This window comes from Salvia hispanica, chromosome 2 (assembly GCF_029641045.1).
Source record: "Salvia hispanica isolate PSC_SH4W2 chromosome 2, Shi_PSC_v1, whole genome shotgun sequence".
Taxonomy (NCBI): Eukaryota; Viridiplantae; Streptophyta; class Magnoliopsida; order Lamiales; family Lamiaceae; genus Salvia; species Salvia hispanica.
The window spans coordinates 11,670,904-11,688,027 of NC_142693.1; the positions used below are offsets into that span (position 1 = coordinate 11,670,904).

General features: G+C 36.2%; 1 protein-coding gene across 1 annotated transcript; it reads right to left on the minus strand.

The window, feature by feature from the left end:
• Positions 1-725: 725 nt before the first annotated feature.
• Positions 726-9,025, minus strand: LOC125221859 (zinc finger CCCH domain-containing protein 44-like). The gene is made up of 11 exons (XM_048124168.2): positions 8,500-9,025; positions 8,239-8,318; positions 7,768-7,955; positions 5,345-6,575; positions 5,101-5,228; positions 4,743-4,802; positions 4,611-4,661; positions 4,412-4,482; positions 4,073-4,227; positions 3,906-3,974; positions 726-3,136 (listed from the first exon to the last, which is right to left on the minus strand). Exons 1-11 carry the CDS (start codon positions 8,784-8,786, stop codon positions 1,005-1,007), a joined length of 4,452 nt encoding a protein of 1,483 aa, XP_047980125.1. The 5' UTR covers positions 8,787-9,025; the 3' UTR covers positions 726-1,004.
• Between the last annotated feature and the right edge of the window lie 8,099 nt (positions 9,026-17,124).

The window sequence follows — 17,124 nt, forward strand, 5'->3', positions numbered from 1 at the left end:
GTTTCGAACGCAAACGGTTCCTGAACTTTAAAAATATCATGGTAGTCCCTGAACTAAGGTGTAATCACATTCATAATACTTTTTCACTATTCATCACAATTTTGCACCAAAAATGCCCCCAAGGCATGAGGACATTTTTGGACATTCATATCTAGGTACTAAATACGAATTTTTCTATATCTCTCAATAATATTTTCTTATAGTTTAATGATTACCTAAAATGATATTTTTCACTTCACTTTTTCAATCAATTTATGTCAAATCTTCTTTCTCTCACTTTCACTTAAACTATTATAAAGTAAAAAATTAAAATAAAATAGTATATTATGAAATTCTTAAATATATTAATTATAATTTTAATTTTTCTAATTAATTTATTTAAGAATTTCATAGTTTTTTTATTTTTGTTTTTTACTTTCTAAATTTTTAAAGAAAGAGAAAGAAAGACGACCTCACATAAAGTGAATGAAAAAGTGAAATGAAAAATATCATTTCAAGGACTCAAAATATAAGAAAATATCATATTCAATACTCAATAGAGAGATGGATAAAATATCATATCCAGTACCTAGATATGAAAGTCTAAAAATGTCCTCCATGAGGCATTTTTTTTGCAAAATTGTGCAAAATTATGATTAAAATTAAAATTTTAATTTAACTACCATAAAATTGAGCCTTTGTTTTGTCATTCGATACAAGAAAATATCTACCTACGGTTCATGTGATACTTGATAATAGTATCATATTTGAGTTTGAATTCAAACTCGGATCATCATATATTCGTACAAACAGCGTTGAGCTCGACATCATGAGATTCTCAAAAAATAAACAAAATATACCCTTGAGCATCCTCTCAATCGAAGCTCAATTCAAGGTTCTAACTAATGTTAAACTGTAGTTTTATTGGAAGTGCAATGAACTGTAAAAAAAACTACATGAACTAACTGAGAATTTTCCACACAATAAATTAAGCAAAAAACAAATTGTTGAAGAAAGTGAACAGATCATGGATGCAGGTAGTCGCAGAAAGCCCCCTTTTTACAGTGACCACCCTCGTAGAATCTACATATCCTCTGCCCTTTCGGCAGTGGCCGCGAATATCCACCACCGCCACCTCCATATGGTGGCCGACCCCATGCTGGCCGACTCCTCCCGTTCCCGTACCCTCCTTCACCACCACCTTGGTAACCGCCCCGTTCTCTGGGACTATTGAACCTCTCACCGCTATATTTCCGTTGGCCGTCCCACGGCAAGCTTCCATCCCTTGGGCTGCGGTTGGTACTGGAGTTTGGCCATGCGGGTCCAGCGTTCGTTCCCCACCCAAGGTTCGCCATTCCCTGGCTAGGCTCTCCGAGGACAAGGTTAACATTGCCTTGCACTGTCACCAGGTTTATGTTACCAATGTTCCCCTGCATTGTACCCCATCCAGGGTCCGATTTGTCGGACCCCGTCCCGGGAGCCACGGCTGCACCAGTGATCACTTGATTCACGTAGGTTGGTGTCGGGGGATGAATCTCCGAACCGGCGTCGCTCCCATGGACAGGAGCGTTCGTCTCCCCCTCACTGCTTGCAGACGAGTTACATGACCTCCGGAAGAAATCGAAGGCGTCGACAGGAGACGTCCCGCTCTGCTTGCTCGGCTCCGATGACTGGGGACTCAAATTCACGTCACTGGTGGAGCTCAAGACATTGCTTTTTTGAGGTTCCAGCACCGAGCTGAATTCCTCGATTGAAATAGAGCTATCATCTGTACTTTCATCTAAGAGAAATTCCCTAGCGAATTTGATAGCTGAAGTGGGTGAACACAATGCCCCTTGCGATTCCATTGCATCGACTTCAGCTAACAAGTCTGACACCGAATTTTCCCCTAAATCAATGAACTCGAACGGCTCATTCATCATCGCACGCCAGTCAGGCATGTTCGACGTCGGATGGGACGCAGAATCTGGTGGCATGCTGTCCAAAGTATCAATCTTAACTTCGGGATGTTTCGAAGGAGATACAGAGATGGAGGCCGGATCCCATTCCTGGATTGATGGTCTTGCAGGCGTCGGAGAATATCCACACCATTCGTCAGCTACTTCTGGAAGTTGGATGCTACCGTTACAGATTGGCCCTGAGTTCGACACGGGGAGATTTACAAACCCATCTGGTTTGGTCTGAGTTGCCTCAGCTCCCTCATTTTCATTGTTAGAGTTTGGTGGACTTAGCAGCTCCAAAACACCAGAGTTCTCGGCAGGGACATCTGCAGATACAAACGGCTGGTTTTCAACCTCAGGCGTAGGACTTGGGAGAAACAAGATATTTACATCCTCAGCTGGTTTACACGAGCTGGATGGCTCTAACACAGGCGCAGATTCGATATCATTTGAGCCCAAGTCAATATTTAAAGGTCTCAAATTCTCTTCAGAAGGTTTGCCTGATCGATCCTCCTCGAGCCCTCTAGTCATAGGACTTTCAGTTAGCCCACCTGAGTTCTTTTCTTCGGTTTGTGAACTCTGGTTGGGATCATCTTCCCCCTGGAATTGATCAGTCAAAGCTGCAGGTATCGTTTCAGGGCTTGACGGACGAGGCAAAGTATGCACTTTGACATCATCGACACTAGAATTACTATCTTTGAGCAAATCCCTACATTGTGGCCGGCTAGAGGAGCTCAAGTCGCCCACCTTCAGAACTCCAGTAGCCTCTGTTTGCTTATTACCATCTCTACTGGTCCCGTTCGTTTCTTCCCTTACATTAATTCCATCGGGAGGCCTGTTTCCATGCAGACCTGAAGACCGTGCACATGACAAATCTGATGGTATATGGACTTTCCCGCTCAGTGCATCAGTGAGAAGTAATGAGTCGTATTGCTCATGATTCGTCCATATCCTCATATGAGGTGGAAAAAGACCTGTTGTGTTCCACTTCCGAAGCTGCATCATGGAAAATGGTCCTTGAATCTTACCATTGGGATCACGATAATGCCACAGTTTCTCAGTTTCTGCACAAGGTGAGTTTCCCGTGCAGACAGTTGAAGTAGATGTCTCTAAATCAGATCTTTGCGTGGCCTGCTCGTTCGTGCCACTACTTGATCTATTTGCATCAGCATTCTCTATTATTTTTTCCTTCGCCTCAGTATATCGCTCTTCTTTACCTGAATAATTAATACAAATATTTCTGATTTAATCTCAATGAAGAAAATAACTTCCACTGAACTATCTAATCCTACATGTTAGGGTCCGTTTGGTACATGGAATTGGAATTGGAATTGGAATTGGAATTCAATTGGAGGGAATTGAATTAGAATTCAATTCCAAATACTTTGCTTGGCAGAATGAAATAATTGATATGGAATTGAATTTAAAATTTTGAATATGTGCACTGTGTGTGTGAATGTGTGCTTGCAGTGTGTGTGAATGTGTATGTGCAGTGTGTGTGAGAATGTGTGCAGTGTGTGTGTGAATGTGTATGTGCAGTGTGTGTAAGAATGTGTGCAGTGTGTGTGAGAATGTGTGCAGTGTTTGTGTGTGTGAGAATGTGTGCAGTGTTTGTGTGTGTGAGTGCAGTGTGTGTGTGCAGTGTGTGCAGTGTGTGTGTGTAACAATTGATGAGAACTGGAAATTTTTTGATGGTTTCTTTTGTTTTGGTTTGTTTTCTTTGGTTACTATAACTATGTTTATCTTTCATTGAAATAGTTTAAAATCAGAATTGGTAAAATTACTCAGGTTTCATAGACCAAGAAGAATTCCACTACTTTTGATTTGGAATTCAAATTGTGGAATTGGAGGATTTGGAATTTAATTCAATTCCAAATCCAATAATTTTTATGATACCAAACACTGGATTTGGAATTGAAGGCTCCAATTCCAATTCCACACCTCCAATTCCATGTACGAAGTGGAGCCTTTATATCTTAATGTTACCTTTCTTATTGGAGCTCGTCTTTTGTGCTCTTCGAGGAAATCGAAAGTGGCTTGGCCTCACATATTCATCTGCATAATTAAACCATCATTGAAAAAACCAACTATTATTAAAACCGAGGCATATCCACTATCCAGGAGAATTCCACACCCCAGTAATGTACTACTACCTTTTTTACCATCGCCAACACTTCTGTCATCTTCTTCAGAATCATAATTTGGATTCATTTTTGGATCAGCATGTATCTCTGGAACTTCAGCAATTCTGCGCCTTCGCTCCTCAGGGGATTTGAGAAGCTGCAATTCCTTCACACATTCTAGAAGCGTGAAGACTGTCAAGGAAATCCAGAAAAAATTGTTTGTACTAACTTATCATACAACTAGTACTCAATATGTACTCCCAAATTTTGGGTAGATATATTGAGAACTGCAGCATAGATTAGTGAAGATAGAATGACATTTAACAATCAAAATGGGGTATATATGAAGTAGCCATAAACAAAGGATATTCTTTCGCATTCCCCCTCTCGCTAGCTCGATCCCTAAGATGATTTAGCTTCAATATCTCTGCTTCCAGCCACTAAGTTCAGAGTAACAGGATATCAAAACAAAAGGAGACATAAAATTATCTCTATGTACTTCTTAAAGCATGAACCATGGAGCCTGATTACTAAATCAAATTCATGCTGATAAGAACCATAAACTTACATCATTGACCCGGACTGACTGAAGCGCCACAGCTTTATTTTGCACCTCACCCTGCAAGCAAACAGCTTTTAGTGGTCCAGTGGTTTAGAAGTTCACGATCAATTTCAGAAGCAAAGAAACATGAGAACTTACAACAGTAAAATGTTTCACAAGACCGCATCTAATGCTTTGGCGTAGCCTTCCGCATTCTTCCTGAATGGGGGGGGGGGAGTGATTATTAATGGTCATATGGAACATTCAAAGAAAAAGAGTGGAAATTCGTCTTAATCTGAATTTGAAGAGCAGGAAATATTTTAGTTTTAAAAGTGTCTTGCGTCAGGAAGAGCAAAGAACAGATCAATGCATTACAATTTTTACAAATTTATGATTTTCAGAGCTTATAAAGGAACCAGTATGCTAGAAAGATACTATAATGCTAATGAAACTAATAGTTCTAGTACCATAAAAGTAGATTCCCAAAAAAAACTCTAAAGCAATCATCCCAGGTTACCTCAGTAAACTCTTGATTTGAGATGCCATCAATTGAGACAACTTCTTTTTTGTCTAAATTCAAAACTTCAAGCATGGCATCTGCTGTCCTGTTTCCAATTCTATAAGGCTCTGACACCTTACTAGTCCCTGAATCACCGATATCAACGTATAATTGGTGTCAGCATAATCTGGTAAAAATAAGCAGTATGGAAGATTACATGAAAGAAACTAAAGCGTGAATGTGATAAATGAATAGACCATACCTACAACTTGGACAAGCCTGTGAATTTCAGTCTTATGATCATTAGTTGATATTCTAATCCTTACAATAGAACCAATAACCTTATTATTGAAGTTCTCACGATCATCCAGAAGTTTCTCCACCAAATTGCGGCGCATATAGATCAATCTAATGTTATAAACATCAACTGCAGCATATTCATTCAAATCACGCTTCAGTCCTTTGTCTTCACCCATTTTACGATGTTTTCGCTTTCTCCTTCTAGCCGGCATCGCCAATACAAACATTTTACCATTACTCTCCACGTCATTTGCCGAACTAACAGATCCAGCAGGAATGAAAGAACTATTAAGAGAATCATCCTTCATGAGAAAATGAAATTCAAGAAGCTTCAGCATTTCAATGTGACCAACACGTGACTTTCCAAATAAACTTTTTAGCCTTTGATCACATATAATTTGACTCTTCCAGCGGGGATCCCGTAGGTTGTTTCTATTTATGTAGTCAAGTAATAGTGTTTGAACATCAAATTGTGGTATAGCTTGTGTATCACCATTCTTCATGTGTGCAACAAACTCCAAGAGTTCTTTGGACGCCCATTCACTGTCAACTGCAATCTTGTCCGACTCTCTGGTGTTCATGTTCTGGGAGATGCATGGCATGTTGGTATCTTTGACAGGGCTCAAACTATCTAGGTTTTTCTTGATGATTGAGTTGTCGGTTGCTTTTTCAGTGTTCATCTGGTTAGTGACTTTGTCCATGTTTGGCTTCAAAGTATCTTTGTTGTTGCACCGTGACCCCATTTCCTCCTTGTTGCTGTGCAGTTTCTCGATGTGGTCACCATTGATTGAAGTCCTCAAACCATCATGTTGCACCGTGACTTTGTCCATGTTTGGCTTCAAAGTATCTTTGTTGCACAGTGACCTTATTTTCTCGTTGCTGAGTAGTTTCTCTATGTGGTCAACATTGCTTGAAGTCCTCAAACCATCATGCGGAACAAAATTAATATCTACACAGGGCTTGTTCAGTTCCAAGTGTTGAGTAGTCTTATTTGACGCAGAAACTTCTCCACTAACAGACACAGGAAGCACATTATCAAATTGTGGCTTGAAAGCCACTGTAGCCGCAACTTTCCAGGGGTTTTTAGCTTGATTAATCTCGTCAAATGTTAATGATAACTTCTCTTTTAAGAGTAGCCAATACATTTTGAAAAGATACTCCCAGCTAAGTTCGTCATCAAAATCAACTTTAATCTGCAAAGATAATCCCAGTAGGGAAAAAAAAGAATCATGAATCACTGAAATAAATGTGTTTGTGCAAGAAATTGGTAATTATCACCTGAGTATCGCATCCAAATGACATTAAGAATAATAAGAACATTATATCTACTTTAATTAGAGATAGAATCAAGGTCTTCCAGCTAACTCGAAATAGTCAAAATAACTTAGCATGCAAGTAGGTCACAAATGTCACCAATTTCCAGCTAACTACACTATTGTTTGCTGTCAGATTCGCTCTTCCTATCAGTTTTCGGGAGTTATTAGATTAACCTAAATAAGGGAAAATGTGATTTTCATTCGCAATAAATGGGTCTTCTGTTTTAAGCTTAATCCCCATAAATAATTAGTATTTGAGGCTTGTGACAGATATCCTTTTGTGACAAATTTTATTTCAAATAAATACAACACGACAAAATGTACTTAAACTTTATATTATTTCCAGAACCAAGATTCATAATTATGGCACCCCCTAGGTTTAATTTAATGTCAAAAAGATTGTTTATTAGTACTAATGTGATAAGACTTCCACGTGGTAGACGAGAGTAAAAGGTCACGCCTTTTCTTTACACAAAAACCATGTGATTCACACAAAAGGCTTCTGTATGTCACGCTGTCAATAACGTTTTGCGTCATGCCATATACACATTATAGTATGTCCGGACAAATAAAAGTTGGTTTAAAGCAAACATAATTCCACGCTTTCCGCTTTTATTTTCACCCAAATAAATTTCCATAAAAGAAACAGCTAGTTAAATTGGACATCTAAGATGCTGTCAATAGGTTAAGTTGGTTCCTCCCATATTACATACGACATAAGATGCAATAGAACTACAGAACTAGATCGAGTCCTAATAAAAATAATACCTGCCCTTTAGAATATCTAAAGCTAGTTTTTGACATTACCATTATAAACAAGTAAACCAGAAAGATCAACGAACGGAAGTCCTCATAAATGCTAGTTTGATGATTGGTAAGAACTAGGAGTATAAAAGAAGAAAATAATAATCATAACAGGACCAGAAGGATGGAAAATGAAGAAGTAACATATAATGCAGTTTTACCCTAACTGAAGCACATTTACTCACCAAAGTTACGCAAGGAAGGCAAGAAATTCGAATTAAGAAATCATTAAAACTTGAAAACATTAGAAGAAACAAGACCATACCGAGTCATTGGCAGCTTGGTCCTTATTCTCGATCAGCATGATGGGTTTGATGCATGTCGAGCAAAACCCCTTGTTTCCTCTAACACACACAAACTCTTCATTCTTAATACAAGACTTGCACCACGAATTGGTGCAAGTGTAGCACATATAGGACGATGCCTTTCGACACACACTGCATATGTGCCACCCTGAAAGAAATATCAACATAATAATAAGTAAATAACCCCATACCACTAAGAGCTCATCGCGAAACAACGAAAATCAACATACTACCTCTTTGTCGACAAGTGTGAGATCTACGGAATCAATTAATTCATTTAAACTAAGCCAAAAGGCTCAATTTTGCAGCAACTGCATGTTAGGGTTTAGGGTATTCGACAACATTTTCGATCTTTACGAATGTGAAGTTACTAAAAATTATACTCCTATACAGGCTCCTTAAAGCTCTCACAAAAGAGGTAACAAACATACCGCAGTTCCACTTTGCCGTCGACTGGAAAAATGCCTCGTCCCGCTTAATACAAGCCGGATGATATGCCTTTGGACAGCCCCTAATCACATTGATATGAAACCAGCCATAAATTGCCAGAGAATCCAACGATCTAATTAAAGCAACAAAACACACATTCCACGCCCTAACTCCAAACATACATTAACACAAACTCAGCAGAAATTTGTTCAACAAAATTATCAGAAGAAAACAGTTTATTCATCACATCTAAATAAACTCACTTGCGATCGCAGAGCACCAAAGAACCACCATTCAAACAGATAAAGCACACATCGTCTTCCTCATCCTCAACCTTCCGCCGCTTAGGCGGCGGAGGAGGCTTCGCCGCGTGCTGTGGCTTGGGCGGGCGCCCTCTCCTCCGCTTCCCCCCGCCGATCGCCCGCCCCGGAGCCGGAACCGGTCGACTCGGCGCCGATGCAGCGGAATTCCCCACCTCATCGTCGTCATCGTCGTCGCAAAACCCTTGCTGAGCTGCTACAGCAGCTAGCAAAGTCTCAATATTCTCCATTTCGTAAAAAAAACAAACACGCGGTGAAGAATCCCCAAATTTATACACTACCAAATCGCGAGCTCCACAATCATCGATCAGGCACAATCATGCAAAATCAGAAGCCAGCAGATTATATACTCAAAAGAAGAGAGAGAGAGAATTAGAATTTAGAGAGATGGACGGTGGAGCTGGGCTGGTGAGACAGGGATGAATATTGAAATTTGGATTGCTGTTTTTAGTAGTTATTTATTGCAGCAGTAAATTGAGGAAGCCAAACTTCATAATATGATGATAGGAGTGGAATGAATTCATGTGTAGGGTCCACCTCCTCCACCACCAATTTACTGTAGCGGCGAGTCAAACTACGGCAAAGCGTCAAGGACTGGAAATGGACATTTGCCGTCTCTTTCTATTGACCTTTTTTTATTTTTTTATTCTCTTTACTCATATCTCCATTTACACTTTTTAAAAACTAAATTAGAGATAAAATGTGTTTACTATTTTTTACTAGTATTAGCTGGAATTATAATGTTAGAATCTTATAAAAAGTTTGTTTGATTGTGTTGTATTCAATAGGAATTGAATATATTTTAAATTTATGTGATTAAATGAGATTTGTAGGCTAACCACATTTTTTTTATTTCACTCGATTTTCAAATAATTGTTATTTAGACCTCAAATAAGAACAATTATTTGATTCATATCCTTCAAAATTATAAATATTTTTCATATAGTCATATAGTGCAATGGCATATGATATAAATAGTGAATTCAATTTAGTATTTCTTAATTTAACTTCCATTTTAGATAATGGGAATGATTACGTTTGTAATTATGATTATCTATGTCAAAATTAACAAATTTAAACTTGTCAATCACAGTATTTTCGCTGGTAAAAATTCACAAGTCCATACACTTACGCAAGTGGTGACTTAGGGCATCTATAGCCCGATTTTTTAAAGTAACACTTAATTGTCTGAGTGCTTATCTCTATTTTATGCATCTCTATACATGCAAAATCACTTAAATTTTAAGTACTTAAAACTATTTACATTTATTTTTTATTATTATAATTCTAATCATTATTGTTTAATGCACGACTAGGAAGTCAGTGTTATTGATTCGTTTCATTTCCACCGTCATTACACATACATTCTTAGTCAAGGCAGTTGAAGATGCGGTTGTCGCCTTTTGCTCCCCTTGTGCTTCACCGCCTTTTGCCTGGATGACTTCTACTTGGTGTCTGGTTCATCTCCACATTCGTGTTGGGAAATAAACATAGATAATAACAAATACAAAAGAGAAGAACACAAGAATTTTTTACCTAGTTCAATACGATGTGAGGACGATGTTAAACTAGAAGATTCAGTATATAATTTCATGTTGTTTTTACAATGAAAGAGCGCATCTCCATTTATGAGTAAAACCCTAATTTCACACTAAAATATGGTAGGAGATATTCAAGCTCCATTACGAACAATCTCCCACTTGAATACTGACGACTCCCAAACAATCATATCCTTGTGATCTTCTCCCCACATCCGCTTAGCATCATCTTATCTCCACTCCAAGTTCTTAGGCTATTCGAAGCTATGCATAACTTCAATTTCTCTAAGGTCACCCTCTTAGTGAATGTGTTTGTTGGATTCTTACTTCCAAGTATCTTCTCAAGTTGCAGGATTTTCATTTCCAATAAGTGTCAAATGTAGTGATACTTCAACTCCACGTGCTTTCTTTTAGAATGAAACATTGGATTATTTGGCAAGAATTAAAATAATACTTTGACTATCATTGTAAATTACTTATATTGTTGTTCTCCTTTTCAAGTTCATCTAAGAAACTTTGCAACCACGCCATCTCCTTACTTTGTTTTAGATAAAACGAAGTCTTCTGCAACTTAGAAGTTCATGAAATAGCAGTACCACTATAAGTAAATCCATACTCAGTTGTACTTCGTCTCCCATCAAGATAATAACACGCCAAGTTCGCATCAACATAATTCCTTCACGTTGAGTACGACAAAGTGAGTAATTTTCAGTTGACTTATGATTAATCTCATTAACTTTCAATATCAATGAATTAAACCATAATATTACTACAATTAGCAGTTATCCTATATAATTAACTAATCTCTCCAGCCATTATGTGGCGCTTATTTAACACTTATGTGAATTTAATGTAGAACGAACTCATGATTTCGCTTCGGAGTTGCGAATTAAAGTTTTTTCATTGAAAATTTCGACTCCTATGTCAAACACCAATTTAATTAAAAATTACTCGTGTGGACAATTGCAAATTTAAGTAAAATTACAATTTAATTAGCAATATTTTGAAAATGAGATTTAAGAAAAGTAAACTAAAAATTATGATTTGAATGACACTTTCCCTTGCTTGCATAAATGGGCATCAGTCGAGCCGAATGTATCGGGCTGTCAGTCTATTTGAAATTAGTTTGTTGGGTCCAGATATTACACATATTATTATTGATATTTGGTGGATTAAGTATTGATAATAAAATTTAGCACTAACTTTAACTCAACAATCAATTTATTTCAAATTTTAAGACTCTTTATATATATTCTAGATTTTCCATTTGTAGCAATTTTATCATCCGAGCTGTTCTCGTAAATTAAATAGTGATGTGGCATCATATAATGATTTGTTATTTTTCAAAAAAATAAGGTGCATATAGTATACGTGGAAAAATAAACACCTCATCCTCTAATCAATCATGCCATGATTCCTTACAATGTGATGTTGTGTGAATCGTTCTATAAAAAGATACCATCACATATCAAATTATAAGATATATACTCAAATTTAGAAAACGCAACCTCCTACTTAAAATTCTCTTATGAGTCCACTTATAGGGATTAATATGTAATTTTCTATTATTTTTTATCTGTAACTATAATTAGTTATGAAATTTAAATTTTGTTATGCTTAGACATTCTTACTTTCTATCTATTAGGATTATAATAAGATTAGGTTTTCTAATTTAGAAAACAAATGTAATCTATATAACCAATCCAACAAATCATATAAATATAACCCTTAATAAATCAATCCCTATGATTGGTATGCATCAAATTAAATTCTATTTACGTGTAATATGCATCATAATTCAAATATATTCATGAAATAATTAAATAATTTATTTACATAATGTATATGAAATATTCACCTTGATTCAAATCTATGAAACGATAATAAATTATGCATACATGTAACATGTATTTTAAATCAAATATCATGAAACAAAATTTAATATTATATACATGTAATATGCATCTTGTTTTGATAATGATATGTAAACGAAATTAATTAAACTATCCATGATTGTGCAAACAAAATCTTACTATTATTAACCGAATTCGATAAGAAAACAATAATTTATAAATAAGTTAAAGGTAACTTTCATTGATAGAAGAAATTAAAACCATAATTTATTAAAAAAAACTAAATGGAGATGGTGACTCGAATCACAACTTTAATGAGTGGGCATCAGTCTATTTCTTTGTTTTATTTATTGGAATGTGTCATGTTCTTACACAATCAAATTAATAATTTAGTCAATAATTTATAAAACCATTTTCATGGAAACATTGCAATTACCATTATCTTAAAAATATTTAAATTATTTCCCACGGTTTGAGAATGGGCGAATGGAAAAAGGTTACGTTACTTTATCAAGATAAAAAGATTAATCATCCATATCCATATCTATATCTCATCATCCTTTATTCATCTCATCCCCCCATTATTTATAGACTCCACAATATTTTTTATTTAGTCTCTTAATTAAAAGACTACTTCTGACTCTCCATCTCTTATCTATCTCATTTCTTCTTCACTATTCGTGATCCCACTATTATTTTTATTTTTCCAATAAATTCTATTTATATTTTAGATTAAGTATTATTTTAAAACTAGAATTCATAGATTTGATTCACGAAAATTACATATTAATTGAAATTATAATATTACAATTTATTTTAAACGATGAAATACATAATCCTAACTTGAAGTGCTTGTGGAAAATTACATAATTAAAAAAATAAGAGAATTTCTTAATTGAAATTCTAATATTACAATTTATTTTAAATGATGAAATACGTAGTCCTAACTTGAGGTGCTTGTGGAAAAGCAGGTACCACCACTGAATGGTTACAACAAAAAAATGTTGTGGGAGATCGAATAAATTATCTAAACCTCTCTCTTCTCTCTCTCTCTCCCCTCCCTCAATTTTCAATTAAAAAAAAGTTGACTACTATTAAATTAAAAAGTACAACTAAATAAAAAGAGTGAATTACAAAAATATCTCTAGATTATGAATTTATCTCGCCAGTAGTGCCTCGACTTTAGAAATATCTACAATAATCCCTGAACTAAGAGTTTACTTCCCAATCGGTCCTTTTGGCATTTTCCCACCCAAAAATTTCCTATTCGGCTGCTGGGCAATTTCGTCTTTTCACATTTTTAACCTTTTCAATTTGATATTATTTAAATGAGGTACTAAATCTGATATTATTTTAAAATTATCTTCTTCTTCCCTTTGCAATCCTTCATTTTGTTTCATTTTTTAAATATAAGATTTAATTTTATAAAATTACATTTAAAATTCTCACAGCTATATATAGAGAAATAAAATTCTGCAGCCAACTCACACAAAACCTTTTTATAATAGAATACGTAAATTAATAATTTTAATTAAAATAATTTGGTGTTATTTAAAAATCTGAATTTTAAATTTAATTTAATAAACTTAAATTTGATATTGAAACAAAGAAACAAAGAGAATGATGGCAAAGGGAAAAAGAAGATCATTTTGAAATAATATCAGATTTAGTACATAACAATGATTTTTTTTTATCTATACCCTACCTATGTCATTTAAAGTGATACTCCGTCTCGCAATAGAGTCCTATTTAGTTATGACACGAGTTTTAAGAAATGTAGAGAAAAGTGAGTTGAATAAGTTATTGGAATATGAGTCTCACTTATATGTATTAGTTTAATAATAAAATGTGAGTGAAAAAAATTGGTGGAATGTAGGGTCTAGTTACTAATGGTAAAAATGAAATAAGACTCTTATTGTGGGACAGACCAAAATGACAAAATAAGACTCTTATTTTGAAACTGAGGGAGTAGTATTTTTTTGGTGTGACCGATGTCTCATTGAAAACAACATATTTCTCAAATTGAAAACACTGTATTTGTGTCACTTATTCTGTTTTCACTTATTGCACTAAATAATACTACTAGTACTCATTTTATTCTATAGTAGTAGAGTCATTTCATTTTTTGCACTCGTTTTGGGAAAAAATGCTAATAAATAGTTAAAGTGAATGAAAAGTAGAGTAAAGAGAGAATAGACGTCTTACATTATTCTCTCTCTTACTTTACTTTTTATTCACTTTAATTGTTTACTATGATTGTTCCAAAACGAGTACAGAAAATGAAAAGATTGTACTACTGTGAAATGGAGGGAAGAATGATTAACTTTGAATTTGATACATAATATAAGTAAAGAAAGATATAATTATCCATTAAATACATATTAAGATCGAACTAGTTATATCTCATCTATCCCATAAAAAAAGGACTTTGAGAATAACTCGAGTTTTAACATGAAATTTGAAACGTATAAAAGAGATAGAAAGAAAAAGTAATTAGAGTATTATTAGAACATCTCCAAGAGGAGAGATAAATGGAGAGGTAAAGTAATATAACTACTATATTTACCTTTTTTTCATGAAAATCATTCTCTAATAGGAAAGATAGTTGAGAATGTATTATATTTTCCCATTTTGAATAGATGGTATCTTTACCTCTACAATAATGGAGGGGTAAAATTTTAGAGCATCCGCATCGCGGCTCGATGCTGTCTCGGTCTCGTCTCAACGAGACGAGACGCGACATCTCGTCGCGCGACGCGTCCGGAAGAGGCCGACCTCGAGTTGGCGAGCCACGTGCGCGGGCCACGTGGCGCGCGCTAAGCGATGGCGTGACGCCCACTCGTTGGCCCGCGAGTGGGCGTCGGAATTATGACGTAATAATTTTTTTTTAATTCGAAAAAAATAATTTTTTTTTAAACGGTCAAATGACCGTTGCAGCAAACGGTCGATTTTTAATTTTTTTTTTATTATTCTATAAATACTCCATTCACCATTTTACACACAAACACTACACTCATCCATTCCTTTCTCTTCAATTGTTGAAAAAATGTCCGCGATGGAAACTCCAGCGGCGGCGGCAGACGGCGCTCTGGCGGGTTAAACTTGAACTCGTTCGACGATTGGGCGAGCATGTACAACTTTTTGGGTACTCCCGGTTCGTCGCCGGGCACCCAAGCCTCGACGACTCCGCCGGCGTACCAAACACCACATTTTGATGTGGATGCATACTATCGTCCCTCCCCGGCAATCGCCAGGATTATCCCAAATTCTGGAGAATTTTTTGCCGCCTGAACGCACTTTGCCCGACTGGGCAATAGGTGGAGGCTCCGACAGGATCAACGTCAATGTCGAGGAGGAAGAGGGCGACCAGCACGTGGTTGTGGGGGACGACGGGCGTCATCCATACAACGAAAAGGAGACGTTGGCACTGTACGACGCTTGGATCAGCGTCTCGTACAATCCCGTCGTCGGGAATCAACAAACCCACTTGTGTTTCTGGAAAAAAGTCACCGAAGTTTACAACGCACGAAGGCCGAAGAAGACCTTTGCCCGCAACGTGAAGATGCTCCGCAGTCACTGGGACCGATGCGATAAAGATGTCCAAATTTTTTGCGCGATATACAGGGCAGAAGAGGCGAATTACCAAAGCGGAGCTGACATTCTGAGAGCGGCGTTGCGGGTCTTCAAAGACGACTCGGTAAAGATTTCAAGTATGTCGAAGTTGGTCGCACGTCCACCACCTTGAAAGGTGGGCTGGAGGTGTCGAGTCGGACTCGAGCTCAAAACGCACGAAGCACACGGCGCGTGGCCACTACTCGTCTAGTGATGGCGGCGAAGGAAACACCTCACAAGAGGGCACATCAACCGAGGATGCAGGGGGGTTTTCTTCCAGTTCACGGCGTCAGCCGCAAGGGACCAAGACGACGAAGGCGGCGAGAGGGAGGGGGAGGGGCCGCGGCGAATCAAGCTAGGCGGGCTCGGGCTCGGGCTCGAACACCCTAATGTTCATGTACCTGGTCGCCACGATGGCTGACACTTCAAAAATGAGTCCTCCCCAATTTGAAGCCCATATGGACGGAATTGCGCATTTGAAAGCTCAACTTGGTATTCAGACTCGATCTAACTTGGGTACACCGCCGACTTCGGGGGATGATTCGCCGGTGGAATAGTTTTTATAATTTAATTTAGAGTATTTTAATTATTGTATTTTTAATTTTTTTAGGATTTTAATTATGTATTTTTTTTATTTTAAGGCCTTTAAATTGTAATTTTTATTTTTTTAATGAAGTGTGTTTTTATTAATTGAATTTGTTGGAAATAAAAATTAAAAATGAAATTGAATGAATAGTTAAAGGATGAGATGGTTAAGAGATGGAGGGATGCGTGTATTATCTCTTAGTTAAGAGATGAGGTGAAAAGTACAGTGAGGCCCATGAATATTGAAGAGATGAGACGGTTAAGAGACGGATAAGAGACATGGATGCGGGATGACCTTATAACTACCATATTTGCCTTCTTCTTATGAAAAATCATTTTCCAAAGGTAAGGTATTTGAGAAAGTATAACATTTTATATTTTATAATGCATTTTGTACAATTATTTTATTTTAAAATATAATTTATCTTTCTATATTTTTTTTCCCTTTGGAAGTGCGTATATTTCACTTTTTGAGACGATAAATAGATGATATAACTCATTTATTTTTCCTTCTTGGAGATGAGGCATGTTCGGTTTGATAGATTATATCTCCTGATTGAATTTATATTATGTTTAGTTTATGAGATTGAATCACAGTTTAATTTTAGAGGAATAACCATATAATAATAAGTCATAACCACCTTTTTTTAATTAAAATAATCTCACAATTAATTCATAGTTTGATAATTAGTTAATCATGCCAATCGAACGATACCTTAATAAAAAATGTGGGCGACCCTATGAGACAAAAAAATTTAACATTCTAAAACGAAGAAAAGTACTACATTTTTTTTATAAAACTGAGGAAGTATTTGGCCGAGAGAAAATAAATAATTATCATAGTTATAAAAAAGTACTCCATATTACTAGTACAATATTTTATATATAGAGGTGGGGATGTAATCAATTGCTAACTAATTACTAATCCCAAATTGAGACCAATTTTCAACCATTAGATTAGGAGATCTTGTGGTTAATAT